At 42.1% G+C, this 21320-nt stretch overlaps 1 protein-coding gene across 1 annotated transcript in view; it reads right to left on the bottom strand.

Moving 5' to 3' along the window:
- LOC132388816 (NACHT, LRR and PYD domains-containing protein 3-like) overlaps positions 1-19542 on the bottom strand; it is a 71443-nt gene extending 51901 nt beyond the window's left edge. Inside the window, 1 exon segment of the mRNA XM_059961238.1 lies at positions 19393-19542. Coding sequence (XP_059817221.1) covers positions 19393-19542 — 150 coding nt within the window.
- Between the last annotated feature and the right edge of the window lie 1778 nt (positions 19543-21320).

The following is a 21320-nucleotide window of genomic DNA, read 5'->3' as shown; positions in this document are numbered from 1 at the left end:
CAGATTGACATTAGGAAAAAAACTGTGATGAGTAGACTGGTAGGACTGAAGGCTAATAAATCCCCGGGTCCAGATGGTCTGCATCCGAGTGTTCTAAAAGAGGTGGCTCAGGAAATTGCGGATGCATTGGTAATCATTTTCCAATGTTCCTTAGATTCAGGATCAGTTCCTGAAGATTGGAGAGTGGCTAATGTTGTCCCACTTTTCAAAAAGGGAGGGAAGGAGAAAACGGAGAACTATCGCCCCGTTAGCCTAACGTCAGTCGTGGGGAAGATGCTTGAGTCCATTATTAAGGACGAAATAGTGGCACATCTAGATGGCAGAAATAGGATTAGGCCGAGCCAGCATGGATTTACCAAGGGCAAATCATGCTTGACTAATCTGTTGGAGTTTTTAGAGGGTGTAACACGGATGTTAGACGAGGGTAAGCCAGTAGATGTTGTGTACCTAGATTTTCAGAAGTCATTCGATAAGGTGCCACATAGGAGATTGGTGAGTAAAATCAGAGCTCATGGCATTGGGGGCACGGTTTCAACATGGATAGAAAACTGGTTGGCAGATAGAAAGCAAAGGGTAACAGTGAATGGGTGTTTCTCAGACTGGATGGAGGTGACTAGTGGGGTACCACAGGGCTCTGTATTGGGACCACAGCTCTTTACGATTTATGTCAATGATTTAGATGAGGGCATTGAAAACTATATCAGCAAGTTTGCTGACGTTACTAAACTGGGTGGCAGTGTGACATGCGAAGAGGACGTTAGGAGAATACAGAGAGACTTGGATAGGCTGAGTGAGTGGGCAGATACTTGGCAGATGTCATTCAATGTGAATAAATGTGAAGTTATCCACTTTGGAAGCTGGAACAAGAGGGCAGAGTATTGTCTGAACGGCGTCGAGTTAGGTAAGGGAGAAATGCAAAGAGACCTAGGAGTCCTAGTTCACTGGTCAATGAAGGTGAATGAGCAAGTGCAACAGGCAGTGAAGAGGGCAAATGGAATGTTGGCCTTTGTTACAAGGGGAATTGAGTACAAGAGCAAGGATGTCCTTTTTCATTTGTACAGGGCCCTGGTGAGACCACGCCTGGAATATTGTGTACAGTTTTGGTCTCCAGGTTTAAGGAAGGACATTCTGGCAATTGAGGAAGTGCAGCGTAGATTCACTAGGTTGATTCCTGGGATGGCAGGGCTGTCTTACGCAGAGAGATTGGAGAGATTGGGCTTGTACACGCTAGAATTGAGCAGATTGAGAGGGGATCTGATTGAAACGTTTAAGATAATTAAAGGATTTGATAGGATTGAGGCAGGAAATATGTTCCAGATGTTGGGAGAGTCCAGTACCAGACAGCATGGATTGAGAATAAGAGGTCAGTTATTTAAAACAGAGTTGAGGAAGAGCTTCTTCTCCCAGAGAGTTGTGGAGGTGTGGAATGCACTGCCTCGGAAGACGGTGGAGGCCAATTCTCTGGATGCTTTCAAGAAGGAGCTGGATAGATATCTGATGGATAGGGGAATCAAGGGATATGGGGACAAGGCAGGGACTGGGTATTGATAGTGAATGATCAGCCATGATCTCAGAATGGCGGTGCAGACTCGATGGGCCAAATGGTCTACTTCTGCACCTATTGTCTATTGTCTATTGTCTGTGTGTGTTGTTTTTGTGTTTCGTGGATCTGAAACTTTTCTCATGTTTGCTTTGTATCTCCGTTCATCTCATTGTTCGTTTTCGAACTCTTCATAAAAATCCGATTCAATGGGTATTTCACCACGTTGTTTAGTTCCTCTCGGAATTTGTTCTGAGTAAGTAGTAGTTTTGGTGCAGAAACTGAGAACCTGCAGCATTGCTGAAGTCTCTTCTGTGATGTCACGAGCATCCGTGACAGAATGAACAAAACTCTTTGAAATCCGTTGATAGATATAAAATGCCACCCGTGTTACCCACAACAATATGAAACTACAGGATATGCTGAAGGACAAAGTGGTGGATTTGCTTCAGTTCTCAACCCCCCGACCCTGTCATTTTCTCCACTCTTTTGACAATGGAGCCCCCTATGCGCTCGAGTGGCCGAGAGAATCCGCCTGACAGTCTGAATATTGAACAACAATATCAGAAAGAATGGGACACAAGGGGTTAAAATGGTGCGAAACAACTGAAATGCTGCCCATGCGGGACAGATTTCGAAACGATGGAAGAGCTCAATCCCAGGGAACACCATCAATTATTACCAAAGGCTCGTATACAAAGCCCCAGGGGACACTCTCCAAACAGGCCAGCATACTCACTGTCCCGATAACCACAGCCGCCGTTCTCTCGGTGCAATATTTTGCTTTCAGCTTCTCACAGCAAATAGCCTCAAATCGATCGACGGTGAAAGTAACAGTCAGCCAGACAGAGATCACCGTGCTCGCTAAAACCAACCATCCACTGAGACTGGACACAGGAATGATGAAAAGGAATGACCGGGGAAAATAAAACGATGCAGTCCACTCCAGCAGCGGATCGGAGGTAACGACCAGGAGATCGGCCGCTGCCATTCCCAGCATGTAGCGAGTGACACATTTGGAGAGACCGCACTTTCCCCGAAGCAGGATCTCAATCGCCACCAAGTTTGCTGGAAGAGAGACAGGGAGCAGCAAGTTGAGAAAAATAAAACTCTTCACATTTACTAACTTCCTAGTACCAAAAGATGGTTTCATTTACAACCGCTCAAGTACAACTGCAGACAAACAACTCGTTTCATCTCAGCGGGCTGTGTAAACCCAATATTCCTAAATACAGTGCAGCTGCAAAAAGACCAAAGAGCACAGAAACCCGAACATCGCATAATTGAATACAAACAGCTGGAAGATGTTAGCCGATTCGCTAAACTACTGCAGCAGTTTGTTTTCGATCCAGATCACAGGATACACATTCCCGGTGTCTCCATTCCATTCCTGAAATCCAGGACACCGGGACTGGACAGGTGACAGTGGAAAGCAGCGACAGAAGCAATCACAACATTGGAATTAAACTTCAAATCCCTCCAACGACAGATGACACTGCTGTTTACCGGGAGTTCCAAAGGGTGAAATAAAAGGACAGGAAACGTCCTATACCCGCCAGATGAATGGATACACCATTTCAGGGGGAATATATAAATTCTGTTACTCCCGAATTCACAGCTGGGGAAGACACTTTGAGGTGATTTAGTCAAAGCGGTCCTGATTTACACAAAGTATCGGTCTCCTGAGATATGGTTGCACCGCTGACTAACTTCCTTAGTTACAGTTACTTGAAGAAACAAACTAATTCAACACCATTGACTCTGATATAAGCATTCGGCCGATTGAAGACAACTACACAAAAATTGTTGGACATTATCTCAGCAGTGATTCATATAGTGGAAATAATTCAGGAGCCCTAATGAGGAAGACTGACTTCATTACGGAGCAGCCACATTTACAGATTTCAGGGCTTTGTTACATATATAAACGACGTGCACCACCATCGAACTTCTGCCCTTGTGGTTTCCTAATTTGAAATGGCCTTCAATGCTTCAAGACCTTCCTGGCCACAAATAAACATGAACACACACACACGCACACACACACACACACACACACACACACACACACACACACACACACACACACACACACACACACACACACACACACACACACACGCACACACACACAAACAAGCACGCGCGCGAGCGCACACACGCACCCATATACACACACACACAAACAAAAACACAGATCCGAACAGACACACAATGGACTAATTAACGTCGTGTTAGCAACGGACAAATGGCCACGTTGCTGATGTATAAAAGCACGAAAACATCTGCTGATGCTGGAAATCCAAAGCAACACACACAATTCGAACAACACCTCTGAACCTCCCATGTCTCTTCCTATCACGAGTTTATAAGGGGTGTAGCCTGTTGAAGCTGCCACCGTTTTCCTTAATATCATCGCAAAAGGCAAAACTACCTGCCCTGCTTCATGTTGTTGCACCATTTTGGCAATCATATTCTTTGGTGTTCGATTTATCCTTTCCACAGTTCCAATGGACTGTAGTCTATAGGGTATGTGATATCTCTGTGTGATCCCTAAAAAAGCCATGACATCTTGCGTTACCTGGGCAGTGAAATGCGTGCTTTGCTCCGGTTTGATACTCTGGTGTAGTTCCCAGCAAGTGAATATCCTTTCCAATAGGATTTTTACTCTGGTCTTTGTTGTGTTAGCGGGAGAAGTTTCCACCCACTGCTTACTCTCATTCGGATTTCCGATTTTTTAAGCAGGCGCAGTGGGCAATGCTTGCTTCGAAAATTTGATGCATGCTATATTCTTATTTCCATTCCTACGTAATATTCGTTTTCAGTAACTACTTGGAAACTACTTTGCACGATGGTCTGTGTTGGTTTTCCTTGCCGGTATGGATTTCCGAATCACGTTTATAAATCATTGCATTGATTTCTTAATGCTTCCATTCATCCTTCGCGACGTCAGCTGCGGCCTCCAGCTTCAGTTACAAATCTGTTACTTTAACGGTGATGACGGGGTTTATTACAACTGATAATATACAACAAAACGTTCATATCATCTCAATCTTATCATTGGTCAGTGATTGGAGGTGAGTAAACGTTGAAGCCGTTGGAGATTTGGTGATGCGGTGACGTCATCTTTTAGAAACGTTGAAGAATGATTTGCGGACGATCCAGCCGCACTTTGCTTTAGACTCGAAAGGATGTCTTAAATGCTGTATGATTCTAACCACAGATATTTGTTCACTGTTCAACACTTAAACGTTCTGCGATAGTTCAAAGTGTGAATGGACTGAGAATGTAAAATATTGCTCAAGGACCGGACATTTGTGAGTTCATTTGAAAGAGAAATAGAGGTAATGCGTGCGTGAAGGAAGGGAAGGCAGCTATCTGATTGTTAGCATTTCATTGAAAGGATGTTTGAATTAAACTTTTCATTCACAAAAGGATCTCACTGTCTGCAAATGCCTGCTTCATTGGTTGAAATAAATCCCTTACCTGCGTATTTCGATTGCGTTCTGGTGTTTGTTTGCTGTGGTACTGATTTCAGAGGGGAACACGTTTTCCCCATCCCCAAGCTTAAAATGATTGAGATATCAATGTATCTATTCCGGGAACGACAAGTCCGCTGTTCAAAGATAAATTTACATGAGACCAATCTGTGCGTACATGAATTGAGAATTGAAATTCGCTTTCTGGGAGATTGACTCGTTCGGAAAGCAACAAAGGATGCTGCTGAATATTTTGGAATGCTGATCTTGAGTTGCAAGGTTCCACTGGGAAAAAATGTGTAACAGAGAAATACACTCAAATCAGCGTGAGTTAATCAGTCTGATGGCCTGGGGGTGGGGGGGGGGGAACGCAGTCCCGGAGCCTGGTGGTCCTGGCATCTGTGGTACCGTTTCCAGGATGATTGTCAAGTCTCTGTGATAGTTTGGAATTTATTTATTTCAGGAGGACCAGGCAAAAATTGTTTTGGATTTTTGGCATATTTGCCAAATCTTATGATTTATTCCAACTGTTATATTCTAAAACTCCGCTGAATTGCAATTTGAGTGGACGTTATCTACACAGATGACCATTTAACGTAAATATACACTTTATTCCATCTTTCAGCTCTTGCCTGAATTTCCTCTGTGTCAGTGTATAGACACACGTATTGGTGCACACACTGAGAGTTTCCAACATGTATCCAAATTGTTGTAGTATATCTGCCGGGGAACTCAAATATCTGTCCAGGTAATAGTAATTTTCCGTTTGCCATTTCATGGCACGAACTGTAGAGGGCATCCAAAGTAATATGAAATTAGCTGAAATTGCAAACAACAAAATCATAGATTTTCTGCGGTTTTCCACATCAGTATCTTTATGCTTATCGGTGCTGATAGTATTAATGTGCTTGGAAATTGGTACAGTGGATATATCAGGGGTATGCTCGTGGAATGCAGTGCTGGTGGCGTTGGTGCAAACAGATACAACAGGATCTTTTTAAGAGTCTTTTAGACAGGTACTGTGGCAGAAGTTATTCACTCAGAGGATCGAGCGGGTGTGGAAGGAACTGCAAGCGTTACTGGTAGATGTGGATTCAACTGTAGCATTTCAGTGAAGGTTGTGTAGGTACGTGGATGAGAGTGGGACGGAGGGTGCAGATATATGGGGCGAGGCGGAGGATCACAGAGGGATGACCTAGATGAACGGCAGAGCCTATTTCTCTGTAGTAATAATCTGTGGCTTCTTGACTATCTCTGTCCCATTACTCCATTCAGTGTCTTCTTATTTTCGTCACGAATCTAATTATGAGCAGAACAGTGGGGTGTGTCCAAGCTCACTTCTCAAGCTGATTTCCTTCTTCGTTTGTTGTACAAACTACTCTTTGCCTATTGTGGAACTCGTTCTTATGAACGGCCCTCAGTTTATTGGATAAACAGAGTCTCACCATTCTGCATTCACTGTGAAACGTGCACTCTCACGTCTTATCTATCGTGGAACTGGTATCGATGTGCGATCTGCGGATCAGGTATCACCGGAGGATAATACGACTGTCTGTATCCATCGTGGAGCTGATATCATCACCGTGGGCTGACTCACCACTCTGTATCCATTGTGGAACTCGTACTCATGTGTGACCCTCGGCTTCACTGGGAATTTCTCAAATATCTTTTCCTCTCACACTTTGAATACAATTTGTGAGGCTGACTATGCTAGCCTCGCCGTGTGATTCACCTTTTTTCTTGTAATTTATGTTCTATCAGGAACTCGGAAACAGTTGTCATTTGCTGCGATAGCAATTCCTTTCAGATCCTACTCCGTCATTTTATTGTGCACTGCGCCATGAATCACTACATCCCGTTCATTGATCAATATATTCACCGTCGCACTAGTTTTGTTGATTTCTCCGATATGTGTGTTGTTACCAAGGTATCATTTATTATCGGTCTCCAATCGCTCCTGCGATGGCAATGATTAACTTCTACAGGATTGCAGTCTTTCAAGAAGCGAATGGGAAGAGGGAGAGAAGAACAGTGACGGACGGAGACTTTTTTTTCTCGGCAATGCAGTTTTCTGACTCTCACGGGGACTCTGAGATGGCGAGTTCCCCTGCAACTGTGGTCAATGCTCAGACACTGGAGGTGCTGCCTGGACGAGCACTGTCCACGTACACACTGCAGAATGAAATGTGATGAAGCGGGGTCCTTTGCTGGATGGCATCAACATTCGCATTGGCTTGCTGAAGAATAAAGTGTGGTATATCCCATCATACTCTTCCTCCGCCTCGTCTGTGGACAAAAAAGTAGGATATTTTAAGAGGCGATTTACAAAGCAAGTCTGCAACGTGAATCTATTCATCAAGGCAGTTCGAAACTCGGTTTGCTAATCTACTTGGTATTCACTGATCTCCATTCCTATAGACCGGACGCGGATCTATCTGGATAGGAACTCAGGGGTATGTTTACAAGCTCATTCGCTAAATCAAAAAGCATCGATTTTGGAGGGTGAATGCAAAGTGATAGTGTTCCACAATGCGATACCGGAAAGAATATTGAGTCTCACCGATGTGGAATGAGGGACGACGTGTACCTGCAGGTAGGTCACTTGTAACGCTTGCAGTGATTGGTGCCGGAATGGAGATCAGTAGGGAGGGATAGTGAACAAGGGAGTGACATAATACCTGCGGCAACCGCGGGACGGACAGGGGGCCGTGTAGGGAATTGTATCGTGTTAAGATTCCCGTTGAAGACGGATGAATTTACAGAGGAGGAAAGCTGGAAGGATGTGGAAACCAAAGAAACTGTGTGGAGGAGATTTACGAATTTTTGCCTGGATTAGGGAACATGCCTTATGAGTACAGGTTAATTGAACTCGGCCTTTTTTACTTGGAGCGACGGAGGATGAGACGTGACCTGATAGAGTTGTATAAGGATGAGAGGCATTGATCCTATGAATAGTCAGAGGCTTCTTCCAAGGGCTGAGATGGCTCGCAGGCGTGAGCAAAGTTATAATGTGTTTGGAAGTAGGTTGAGAGGAGATCTCAGGGGTAAATTATTTTCGCAGAGAGTGGTGAGTGTAAGGAATGGGCTGTCGGCCACGGTAGTGGAGGTGGATACGATAAGGTATTTTAAGAGACTCCTGGACAGGTACATGGAGCTCCGATAAACAGGTTATGGGTAACTCAAGGTATTTTTTTCATGTAAGGACATGTTCTGCAGAGCTTTGTATTGTGCTGTAGGTTTACGATGTTTCTATGTTTCTGTGACGCTGGAAGAAGTTAAGGGTAAATTCTCCAGAAAGTGAAATGTTCATGTCGAGAAATACTTACGTTTCAGGGTAATAATGTCATTCTGTCAATCGCAGGTCAGGCAAATATTGTGGAAATGCAATGAAAACCCCTGCAAAATAATGACGATTACTATCTGAAGTAAATGAGAATGAAGGAAACTGCACCAAATTTCAAGCCTGTTCGGATGTTTTTTTCTGGATCTTCAATGGGAGGTAGCTTAGAACACGGGCCTACGTGCTAGCAAGTGTTGTTCCGCCAACTCTGCAACGAAATTTCAAGTGCTGTGACTCCGGTGAATGTCATTGTCGTCCAGAAAATGTGGAGTTTGGAATGGTCAAATAAATATCTTATACATGTATTACGCTAAATATCATCGACTACAGCCAGTATTGAATTACCAATGGCTCAGTGAAACGTGGGTCTTCCACCCTCATGAACACATATACATTTGCTTCATTTTACCCGCTTAAAAACTCCCTGCCGTTAACAGAGTGCCATTGTGTTCTGCCAACGATCAGATTTGATACTTATTTAGAGCACGTTATACATGCTATGAAAGAGATCAATAATTAATATTTCTATAATTAGCAGCTCAAGTTTCATGCCAAAATAAAATCTCCAAGACCTGTCATTTTAAAATGTTGTAGACAGTGTCTTCTTTGCATCTCTGGTGACGGGCTTGTCGGACTCTACCAGCTGCCGCTCATCCACTTTTCGCTCTCTCCTGACACCCAGCTTTTACCGGTGGCTCCAGGTAACTGTTTGCCTCCGACAGTGGCAATCCCTGGTCCGGCGTTTCGACAGGCGGCCTAAATAGGTGAGGTTAGCCGCCAGACTGGAACTCCCATGGGTTAGGGATTTGCTACCCCAGCATGTGAAGCCACTTCCTGGACTCGGCGGATGAGATCAACTACAAATCCAACACCCAGGAAGGCGGTTCAGCAACGCTTCATGGAGAGCGAAGTCAGAACAAGAAAAATAAGGCGTCATGGCTACCGCTGCAGCCGAGGAATTCTCCATAGAAATCGTCACTCGTGGCTCTTTCAAAGAAAGTTTCTTTTTTTCAGTTTATTGCCAATGTGTGCATTTAAGTAGACCGATATCTGCATTAATAGATAGATATACAGATAGATACGTTGAGAAGGATTACATTTACGAGATCGATAATTTTATTCCCTTTCTGGGCTGAGGAGGCCATTGGGATTATTTTCCCTCCTTTCCCAGTAATGAACAGGACTGTCACAGACCATAGGGATATCAGAGACCACATGGTGTTATCAATGTTTATTCTGACACACCACCGACAACATGGATAATGTCTCTGCCTGTCCAGTTCCACCAATACTGCAATGTTGTTATGTCATCACATTCGGTCCCACAAACTCTCACACAAAGAATGTCACTGCTTATTTAGAACCATCTTCAAATATACTGGTAAATTCATTGCTTGTCCAACGTCATGATGGACACAACGGAAACAAGATTCATGGCCATAAAACCGTATCAATATCCCCTTTATATATAAAAAAATGCTCTTCAGCACAATGCCGCTATCAGTGGTGATGCCCTGCAATCAATGGTCACGCTGTAACTAGATATCAGAACATATTGTTACATAATGTTAGTAGGCATTGTGTGACTATCTAATGACCATGATGTAATAGAGTATCAGGTGAGAATGATGCATTTGAATCAGTTTTAGAAGGCTTGTTAAAGAAAGGAGAGAGTGATAAGAAGTAGACTCGTTTGTAGCGACATGGAAGCATTGAGTAAAATCTCTACTGATTATGAATATATTTGAATGCCGAAGTCATTATCAGAAAAGAAACGTAATACTGGCGATCAAACTAAGTGGCTAAAGCAGATACGAAAGTTGTTGGTCCAGCATCTCTACTCAGGGGGAAACGGGCTGGATTTGAAATAGGACGCTTGTGCTGGACGTAGTGAAGCAGCTCCGCAAGGTTACGACGATAGGTAGCCCACTTCCAAACATCTCCTGCCAGCATTTAACCAAACAATCGAGTACTATTGCCATTACTCTCACCGCTTTCCCCATTGGCAACCAGAATGAAATTAGCAATGGAAGAAAAACAGGGGCAGGAATCTGAAAGACCAATTTAACATGCACGACATAGTTTGTGCCTCAACACCTGAGAGATATTGATTACTGGCCGTGGACAACCATAGTGAACTGTTAAATTCAACTGATCACGGGAGAGCAGTGCACTGTCTAGGTGCTGCAGAACAAAGCCGTTTACCGCTTCTCCGAGTTAAGATGCGAATTGTCCGTCGCTGTTTGGTTTTGTCGTCTTCGTGTTCGGCTGAGTATTGCCGGTCGTTTGCCACTAATCCGAGTTATGAATTGTGTTTTATATGCTGAGTTCCGTTCCCCCGCTGGTTACCTGTATTCATTCTCCCCCGTGTTAATAGGAGTAGGGCATTCCGCCGTCTGTTCTTTCCCGGCCACGCACATCCCCTGATCCACATCCTTACTCTGCCTAAAGACTCCCGAGTCTTGCTGTCGTGACCCGGGTTCGATCCCCGATTCAGCTTCTCTCACTCCTTGGCTCCCCTCGACCCATTCCCCGGCCTTGCTTGCAACTATTAGTAAATACACTAATTTACTTCTGAGCTAGGATTAAGGGACTGTTGTCAATGGCAAGGTAGGGGATGGTATTACATGGTGTATTACAACATGCAACTTTGATATTGATAATTGATAACTTTGAAATTGATAACCTTGAACCCACTTCTGTTAATACTACCTACGTGCCGGTGTCCTGCACTTTGGTTCACTTCCATCGTCCCTGTGACACTGTTACTTCAACGGTGATAATAGTGATTATTAAACGTGATACTATACAACAAATCGTTCATTTAGTCACAATCCCATCTTTGGTAAGTGATTGGAGGTGAGAGTACGTTTAAATCGTTGTAGATTTGTAACGTGGTTACGGCATGATTTCAATATGTTGAATATTAATCTGCGTATGATATAAAACTACCAGCGTCCCTTCGCTTTCAAATCGAAAGTATTCCTTAAATGTTGTATGATTCCAATTACGGATTATTTGTTAACTGTTCAACACTTAAATATATGTCATGCTGTGCATTGTGAATTGTGAACGCATTGAGAATGTATATTATTGCACAAGCATTGAATATTTGTGAGTTCAGTTCAGAGAAACAGTGGTAATGCGTGCCTAAATCAATGGAAGACTAGTCGTATGGCTGTTAGGATTGTACTGGAAAGATATTTGAATCAAATCTTTCACAAATGGATCTTACTGTCTGCAAATGTCTGCTTCATTAATTGAAATAAATGTGTAGCAACATGTGCATATCAGAGACTGCTTACTATTTTTCCGAAATTGTATCAAGTATTCGTATATGGGACCGCAATCACTCGTCGTATATGGGGCGGCAATCACTCATATCTGGCTTAGAATATTTGGTAAGGATGTTCACTCTAGTAAATATCTCTTATCAAACAGGGTTACTTTATACAGCCATTCGTTCCCCGCTTCAAAGAAATAAGCCTATACTGAAACCCCTCGAGTGTTCCCTTAACAATCTCCGATTTTCTCTTGTAGACTTGAAGGAACACATCAATTCCCAAATTCGGATCCGGTTCCTACGGAATAGTATCAATAAAATACATTCTATACCGCCTGTTCCTATCCCAGTGTAAGGTATTAGAAAACGTCGAATAGCATCGAAAAACGTCTATCGTTCTGAAATGCTGACCCGCAGAGAGCCCTGTTAACTGATCCCTTCGATTTTCCAGTACTAGAAAGGTTAGGTCGCAGACATCTTGCCTGCTTATTATGCCAGGAGTCCTTCCCGGACATAACCGATATATCCTGTCGCACCTAAACCTTTTAAACAGAGGACGTGTCAATGGATATTAGTGCAGTTTAAGTTACCACAGGCAAAATTCGTGTTAATATGGCACCTGTCCAATCTCTACCTCCCGATCTGTCACTGTTTCTGTGCGTTGTTTTCCTTTTGTTGATGGAGTGTTTGTTCCCGTCGTAATTCTGAGTTCTGCTCACAGTCTAGTAACACACAATCCCACCACAGTGGCCCCCCTTTCCACAGCTGTGATACTATCACTCTCTTACTGTGTTTCAAAGAGACTTCTTTTACACTGTTTCACCCAGCGATGAACATTTTGAAACATCTGAACCCCGAAAACCAGGAATTGATTCCTTCCTTTTTGGTTGAATGTATTTGATGTATTTCTTACATCCTTCAAATGCATGAGGAGTATAATTATTTGTGTTACGTCTCCGTCACAGGGTGCAATTTGCAATCTTTGTAGTTTATAATAAAAAGAACAATAAATGTAACATAGAAATACACTCAAATCAGCGTGAGTTAATTAGTGTGATGGCCTGGTGGAGGAAGTTGTCCCGGAGGCTGCTGGTCCTGGCTTTTATGCTGCGGTAGGTTTTCCCGGATGATTGCCAAGTCTGTGTGGTAGTTTGGAATTTATTCTTTTCAGGATGACAAGGGACATGATTGCTTAAACCTGTGATATTTTTGCCAAAATTACTCATTTTTTGAAAGTGTTTTATTCAAAAACTCTGCTGAATTGAAATTGGACTTGAACGTTATCTACAGTTTTCCGTTTTCAAATTAGGCTCCCAACTTCCTACCTAGTAGAATCAACTAAATACGTTCCATACAATCAGCTCCTATCCCAGTGTAAGGTGATAGAAAATGTCCAATAGTTGACCAATGAAGAGACCTGTCACCTGATCCGTTTCATTTTCTGGTACAAGATCCTGGATGGACAGTTTTCCATTTCGCCTGCCCTAATCCTTCCACTTAACACTTTGCTAGATTGCCTGCTTGCTCTAGCTTCCATTTTCCTTTGTCATTTCTGACACTTCATCTGAAACTGGTTCATATGAAACAAGTCCATACCTCTCAAACCGTGTAACCCTTTCCCAAAAAAATATTCTACCTCCTTTTGAAACATTTTGTGTTCTCCTTCTAACCTATTTCGCTCGGCGTCTGCTTTATGTTGACATCCTAGGACTTCCTGCTGTAACCTCTCTCGCTGGCTTCCACTTTATATTGTCTTCCTTTTCCTTTTTCCGATTCTAACCTGCGTCGTAACTATAAAATACGGATTTAGACAGCCATCTGCTACTGTTTTCTTTTGTAATTGTTTACAGCACCCTTTGGAAGATTTTCCTCAGGGCATCCCCAGCAGTTTCAGAGGCAGGGTAAGAGAAACTCCTCATATTGCGATAACTTCCTCAACACGTATTTCTAGATCTATCCCCTCGAATTAAAACAATCCAAGTCCTTCCGACTTGCAGAGTTTCCTTATTCCCTGCATTAAACATCTGGGTTAGTAACCGCTAGCTACCCCACCGCAGATGTCTTTGTACCTCACCCACGTGGACCGACTCAAATATCCCGGAGATCACTCAGATTTATCATCCAGATCACCCCCATCCTCCAATACGCCAATTCTGTTGAAAGTACCACCCTTTGTAATAATGGTCAGTGAGGCACAGAGACTTGCATATGCCGACATGTACCTTTTATTGACTCAGCTAAAAAGCACGTGGCTTCACAAACTATCCACCTGTGTGCACCCTACTAGAAACGCAAACCCTCCATGAACAGTCAATGAATGGAAAAGTTATTACCCGGAAAAAGCGGTATCCAAATCCTATTGTCTCAAAGTCAACTGACCTAAGTGCTTCACCTTCTTACTAGTCATTGTACAGGGCAACATCCAACGTTGTCTAAACCCAGCCTTGTGTATTTGTCTTTTTCAACTCTGACTGGTCCAAACCAGTTAAATAAGGCTACTCAAATAGAGACAAAGGAGATTGCAGATTGCTTCTTCAGTAGATCTGGCATTTTACTCCTCCGAGTACAGCTACTCCTCTGAGAATGAACTTAGATTTAGCAAGTCATTGACCTGGAGTTCCTTATAACCGCATTCCGCTGTTATGATTACATTGCCCAAGAACCAGAATCAGTTCAGATTCCATGCACTTGACAATCGAATAACCACTTGTTTCAGAATGTTTTCAGCTTTAGCAGGTCGTTACCTGAAGCTGCTCGTGTCGACATTAAAATGCTGTGAATAGATTATATAAGGGCAAGAATCAGTTCAGAGTCCACACAGTTGTAAACAAAGACGTCTACTCTGCTGCTTCCCCTGCTGAGACAACAGTAAAAACCAACCTTATTTTTTTCTCTTGCATTGGCATATTGCTAACATCTTCGCAGATGAATACAGTAGCCAAATATGAATTAAGAGTATTGGCTTTGACCTTCTCTGCATAATTTAACACCTAACTATCACTCCTAATACTCGTTACCGGTTCTTTGAATTTTTTTTTATTACTAAGTTATTGGAAAAATATCGTCGGAGTAAATTTTTAGGGTTGCCTGCAACATTCCTCACAATCTGCATTTTGACAATCTGAATTTCCCACGGCTACAGCTCGTATATGTTTATTTGACCGAATGTTTACAGCAATACTAACTTTTCTCTAGCTAACTTTTCTTCAATATTTTACGTATATCTTTATTCATCCATGTACTAGTCTATAGATTTCTATTGACACGTGGCCAAGTGGTTAAGGTGTTCCTCTATTTATCTGAAGGCCGCTACTTCGATCATTGACTGAGGCTATGTGTTTGTCCTTGAGCAAGGCACTTAACCATACATTAGTCTGCGGCGACACCGGTGCCAAGCTGTATAGGTCCTAATGCCCTGCACTTGGAGGCGTGGAGAGGAGAGACTTGCAGCTTGGGCAACTGCCGGTCTTCAATACAAAAAGAAAACTTTTGAAGGTGCAAATCCATGATCTACCGAGACTAACGAAGGACTACACTACATTATAATGATTTGCAAAAATGCCTACAGATCTCAGGTGACATATATGTACTTTAACAATTTATTTTACTTTGAAATTCGAACTTTATTGAAACTTGAAATTTGGAATTTCTTTTTTGCTTCTGAGGAACTTAGGTTTTACCGTTTCCGGCTCGACGTTTACCCTTTTAAATTGATCCCCATTCTTCTTCAACTGACTCAACATCAAGCGGTTCCTTCCAGCTTACCTTCTGAATTCTGAGCTGCATCTTCAAAGCTTTGCCTTAATGAAATGCAATTTAATAGTTTTAGCTTTTATTGATGTACTCCCCGAAAAGCAAATTCGAGACTAACAATGTTTGGATCACTTGCTCCGGAAGGCACAATAGCTTCCGTACTCAAAATTCTATACATAATTTCAAATCTTGTCAGGCCTCCCCTGTTGCTTTCACATACAGGGTCAAAAAAAATCAATCACTCTGAACTCACTTCCTTGTAATCCGTTAGTCACTGGGTTAACCCACTCAATATCTTTGAAATTAAAGTCTCCCATAACCAAATGATCGCACTCAGTTCATGTCTTTTTTTCATATTTGTTGTGATGCAGAAGTAGATCACGCGGAATTCTCCTCAGTGTGGGAATATCGTTGGTCACGGGAGTATGAAGGCAAATAAAAACGCTATGATAACGACATGGATGGTTACCCGTGGGAAAATGTGAGGCAACGAAGTTAAACGAAGCCAGAGCAAAATGATGTTTAATTGAGAACTGGGTTGAATTGCGGCAGCAAGCCGAAGTACAGAACGATTGATCAGAAGAAGCAATCGTGTTTCTATAAAGTGATGACCCTTCTTGAAGAGAAGCTGGCAAACTTAATGAGAAGGCAAAATATTTGTCAGGAGTGTGGGTGCGTGGAGCTTGTAAATAATGCATTTGAATCAGTTTTAGAAAACATGTAAAAGAATGGAGTGTGCGATAGGAAGCAGATTATCTAGCAGTGATCTGGAAGGATTTAATGACATCTCTGCTGATTTGAATATATTTGAACATAATAGCGAAGTCATTCTCGGAAAAGAAATGTAATACTGGTGATCAAACTGAGTGGCGAAAGCAGATAGAAAAGCCGCTGGGTCCGCATCTCTATTGACAGGGAAATGGGAAACAAGCCCGAGATTTGAAATCGGACGTTTGTGCTGGGCGTAGTGATGCAGCTCCGTTTGATTATGACGATGATAGGCAGCCCATTTCCAAAAATCTCCTGCCAGAAGAAACTAAAGAACCGAGTACTGTTGCCGCTACTCCCACCGGCTTGCCCATTGGGGACAAGAACGAAAGTAGCAATGGAAGGAAACAGGGGCTAGTATCTGAAAGAATAAATAACATGCACTGCATACTTTACGCCTCAACACCTGAGATATATTTATCATGATATACATTACTGGCCGGGGACAACCTTACTGAGCTGTTAAATTCAACTGATCAACGGAGAGCTATGCACTGTCCAGGTACTACAGAGGAAACGAAATTGATTGGACTGTGTTTGTATACAAACATGACAAAAGGCCATAACGCATAGCAGCATCATAAAGCCTCAGAATTATAGACATAACATTCGACCTCTGTCGAAAATACAAGGATAGGAAAGCTAGAGTTACTTTTGGGTATTAGCAGAGCATTCTGCTTGACGTGCTATCTGAATGTAACCAGATGAGCGGCAAACATAAAAACAGAACTTAAGAAATAGAAGCAGGGGTAGGTTATTTGGTCCATCAAGCCAGCTCCGCCATTTAATGAGATTATGGACAATATGACCATGGAGTCATCCCCACTGATTTGTCTTTTCTCAATAACCTTTAATTCCCCAACTATGCAAAAATATATCCAAACCTGTCATAAATATATTTAGCCTGCACTGCTTCAGTGAGCAGAGAATTCCACAGATTCATGACTCTTTGGGAAAAGCAGTTCTTCATCATCTCCGTCCAAAATCTACATCTCCGAATCGTGAGGAGAGGTCCCCAAGTTCCAGTCTCATCTACTAGTGGAAATAACTTTCCTGCCACTATCTTATCTATCCCTTTCGTAGTTGTACATGATTCTGTGGAGTGCAACACCAGGCCAGAGTCTTCAAAAGAGCTCTGTAAATGAATTTAAAGAGTTTTTGAAAATAGAAATTGAGCTTTTCCCGAAGATGCAAGCAAAGCAGTCTCCGTTAGGCGCCATCATCCTAAGTTCCTGCTTCCCATTATAAGGGAGGCATCACACTAAAGGAATATACATTCACACTATTACTAAGAATGTAAAGACCATAGGTTCGGATTCGAGGTCCGTGTGGCAACGGTCTCCATACTGTGTCCAAATTTCTTACTTCAACGGTTGTAATGGTGATTATTAAGCATGATCCTATAAAAGTAATCATCCATTTAGTAACAATCCCATCTCCGGTTAGTGACTGGAAGTGAGAGCAGGTTTAAGTCGCTGGAAATTTGGTCACGTGCTTACGACATGATTTCAATATGTTGAATATTAACTTGCGTACGATACATAGCTACCAGCGTCTCTTTGCTTTCGCTCGGAAGGATTTCTTAAATGTTGTTGATTCTAATTATGCATTATTTCTTAACTGTTCAATACTTAAAATGATATGATGCTCTGCGAGAGTTTAAAGTGTAAACGCACTGAGAATATAAAATATTGCACAGTAATAAAAAAATTGTGAGTTCATTTCAAAGAGAAACAATGGTAATGTATGCCTGAATCAACGGCAGTCCAGTCGTGTGATTGTTAGGATGTATTCAAAATATATTTGAATCCATCCTTTCTTTCAGAATTGGATCTCACTGTCTGTAAATTTCTGCTTCGTTGGTTCAAATAAACTGGCAGGGACATGTGAATATCAGAGATGCTTCTGTTTCCAAAATTGCATCAAGTCATAGTATATGGGGGCCGCAACCATCTACATCAGCTTTTCCCTTTGTTATTTGGAATATTTGATAAGGATTTTCACTCTTGCAATTAACTGCTTATTTTATATACCCAAGTTACTGGCGACAGTGATGAAGTAAGGAACGTTCGAGCTCAGATTTTTGTTATGCCTTACCTGCGCCTTTAGAGTGCGTTCTTACGGTTGTTTGCGGTGCTATTGATTTCAGAGGGAGACACGGAATTCACTTTGGCCATGTAAAGTCAAGGCTAAAGTGCGCGAGATATAAGTTTAACTATTCCTGGTACGATAAACCCGCCGTTCAATGCTAAATTGATATTAAGACAAATTGGATTGAATTGTCAAATTGAAATTCACAATCTGGGAGGCCGGTTCAATTGGGGAACACCTAATGGTGCTGCTGATTACTGTTAAATGCAGATTTTGAGTTGCAGGGTTCCATTGGAAAATAATGTTTCGATGTAATCGTAGCATCTGCCCTGTAAAATAAGTAAAGGTGATTTCAGTTTAGATAACGTGCAGTTTCAGTCCGAATTCAGTATTTTTCTTTCAAAATCTTCCCTAACTCAATAAATTGCCCAATTCCTGTAGGATTATCAAATTAATGTCTGTCTCTCAGAACACTGTAATAGCAGAGTCTAGATAAAGTTGTAAACTGAACTGAAGATTATACCTTCCTTGCGGAACATCTCTAGCCACTGTCCTCCAGGCAGAATACACTCCATCGATTACTTCATGGGCCTTCCCTTGCTTAGCCAGTGTTGAATCTGTGCAGCCAGTTTTCACAAGATCCCAGGCCACATGACTTTTAAATGCGTGTACTAATGAGAGCCCAGTCTAACACCTGACAAGATTAATATAGCCCTCACCGACACTTTTAACTTCAGCTGCTTACTTTTCACTTTTACATTTAATTCATTCAGGCTCATAAGGGACAAAAAACCATGCTGACTATCCAAAAACAGAATACGTTTCTCCGTAAATACCGTCTCTAAGGAACCTCTCCAATGCCTTACCCACTACTGCTGGAAGACTCACTGGCCTGTAATTCTCAAGCTATCTCTATTACATTTCTTGAACGAAGAAATATAATTTGCCATTCTCCAAACCTCTTGTACGACTTCTGCGGCTTGCTTTCTCTAATTACCTGGATTATCTCCCTTCTAGCACCGAGAAATGGCTGATATTCATGTTTATCCAGTTTCAAGTTCGCAATTCTAAGTATCTACATGCCCCAACACATCTGCTAAAGAAAAAAAAAACGGATAAAGGCATTTGCCTTTTTTACTGTATCCACATTCAACAAGGTCGCAGTCACCGCTGAATACAGAAGCAAAGTATCAATAAGGGCCTTCACTGCCTCCTTGCACTCCAGGCACATTATTCCTCCTTTATCGCTGATCTCGCCCACTCTCTCGACCTCGTCATCTCCTGGCATTCGTCTCCCTTAATGCGGCTCGCAGGCCTTCTCATGTCCCCTTTTGAGTTCATTGTTAAATTCCTTCTGGCTGCATTGTGACTTTCCATAGCCCTGTCTGATCCTTTCATCCCAAACCTTAGCATATTCATTCTTCTTCTTGAAGAGATGGTCCATATCTCTTATCAACCACGGCTACTTAACACGGCCATGCGTTCCCCGCCTCGATGAAGCAAGCCAGTACTGAACCCCATTCAAGTGCTCCATTAACAATCTCCATATTTCTCTTGTCTATTTGAAGTAACATAACACTTCCGAAATTCAGCTCCCATGTTCCTACCGAATAGTATCAATTAAATAGTTACAATACCGTCTGTTCCTATCTCAGTGTAAGGTGTAAGTAAATATCGAATAACTCTGCTCTATCGTTCCTGAAATGCTGACCCGCGGAGAGATCTCTTTGCTGATCCCTTTAAATTTCTAGTACTGGATCCAAAATGGATTGTTCGCTAGACCGCCTGCCACTTATTGTGCCAGCAGTCCTTCCCGGACGTAACCGAGAAATTCTGTCACATCTAAACCTTATAAAAAGAAGTACCAATGAATATTAGTGCAGTTTAACTTACCTCTGACGACAATCGTGTTAATATGGCACCTGTCCATAATCTATCTCCCGATCTCTCACTGTCTCTTTGTTTTGTTTCCGTTTAGTTGATGGGAGCCCTGTACAGAATACTACCAAACGATTGTTTGTTCCCGTCCTACTTCTGAGTTCTACTCACAGTCTCTTGACTTACAGTCCCAGCGTGTCCCCCCTTTCCACAGTCGTAATACTACAACACTCTCCCAGTGTTTCAAAGATACTTAGTTTGAACTGTTCCACCCGACTATGACCATTTTGAAACATCTGAACCCCGAAAAACCCGATGTCATTCCTTCATTTGTGATTGAATTGACTTTATTTCTTACATCCTTTACATACATGAGGAGTAAAAACTCTTTACGTTACGTCTCCGTCACAAGGTGCAATGTGCAATCTTAGTAATCTACAATAAATAGAACAATAAATGTAACATAGAAATACATTCAAATCAGCGTGAGTTCATCAGTTTGATGGCCTGGTGAATGAAACTGTCCCGGCGACTGTTTGTCATGTCTTTTTATGCTGTGGTACCATTTCCCATATGATTGTTAATTCTGTGTTATAGTTTGATATTTATTAGTTTCAGGATGTCCAAGGATATATTGTTTGAACATGACATATTTTCCAAACTTACTCAATTAAAAAAAAACTGTTTTATCAAAAACTCTGCTGAATTACAGTTTGACCTGGACGTTATCTACACAGTTGTCCGTTTCCCAAATTGCGCTGCCAAGTTCCTACCTAATTGCATCAATTAAATACATTCCATACTATCAGCTTCTATCCCATGTAAGGCTATAGTAAAAGTTACGAGATCCTGAATGGACAATTCTCTTTTTCGGATGCACTCTTTTTATCCCAGGACACCTTCCGAGAAGCAACTGAGAAATTCTGTCATATTGAAAACACACTGTGTTTTAACCTGTCGACGTGCCAATGAATATTATGCAGATTAGCTTGGCTGGGATAAGAACCGTCTTAATATGGCACTGTTCAAAATCTATCTCCCGAAATGTTCCTCGCTTATCCCGATTTTAATCATGTTTTATTGTATCTTGTTGAAAGGGTGGCAGAGTGTGTGGTCTCCACAGAATACTCTCAAAAGAGTGATTGCTCCCTTTCTGCTTCTGAGATCACAGTCTATCAAAAAATAATC

The sequence above is a fragment of the Hypanus sabinus genome, unplaced genomic scaffold (assembly GCF_030144855.1).
Source record: "Hypanus sabinus isolate sHypSab1 unplaced genomic scaffold, sHypSab1.hap1 scaffold_417, whole genome shotgun sequence".
NCBI lineage: Eukaryota > Metazoa > Chordata > Chondrichthyes > Myliobatiformes > Dasyatidae > Hypanus > Hypanus sabinus.
This window is presented reverse-complemented; position numbering and strand designations above follow the sequence as displayed.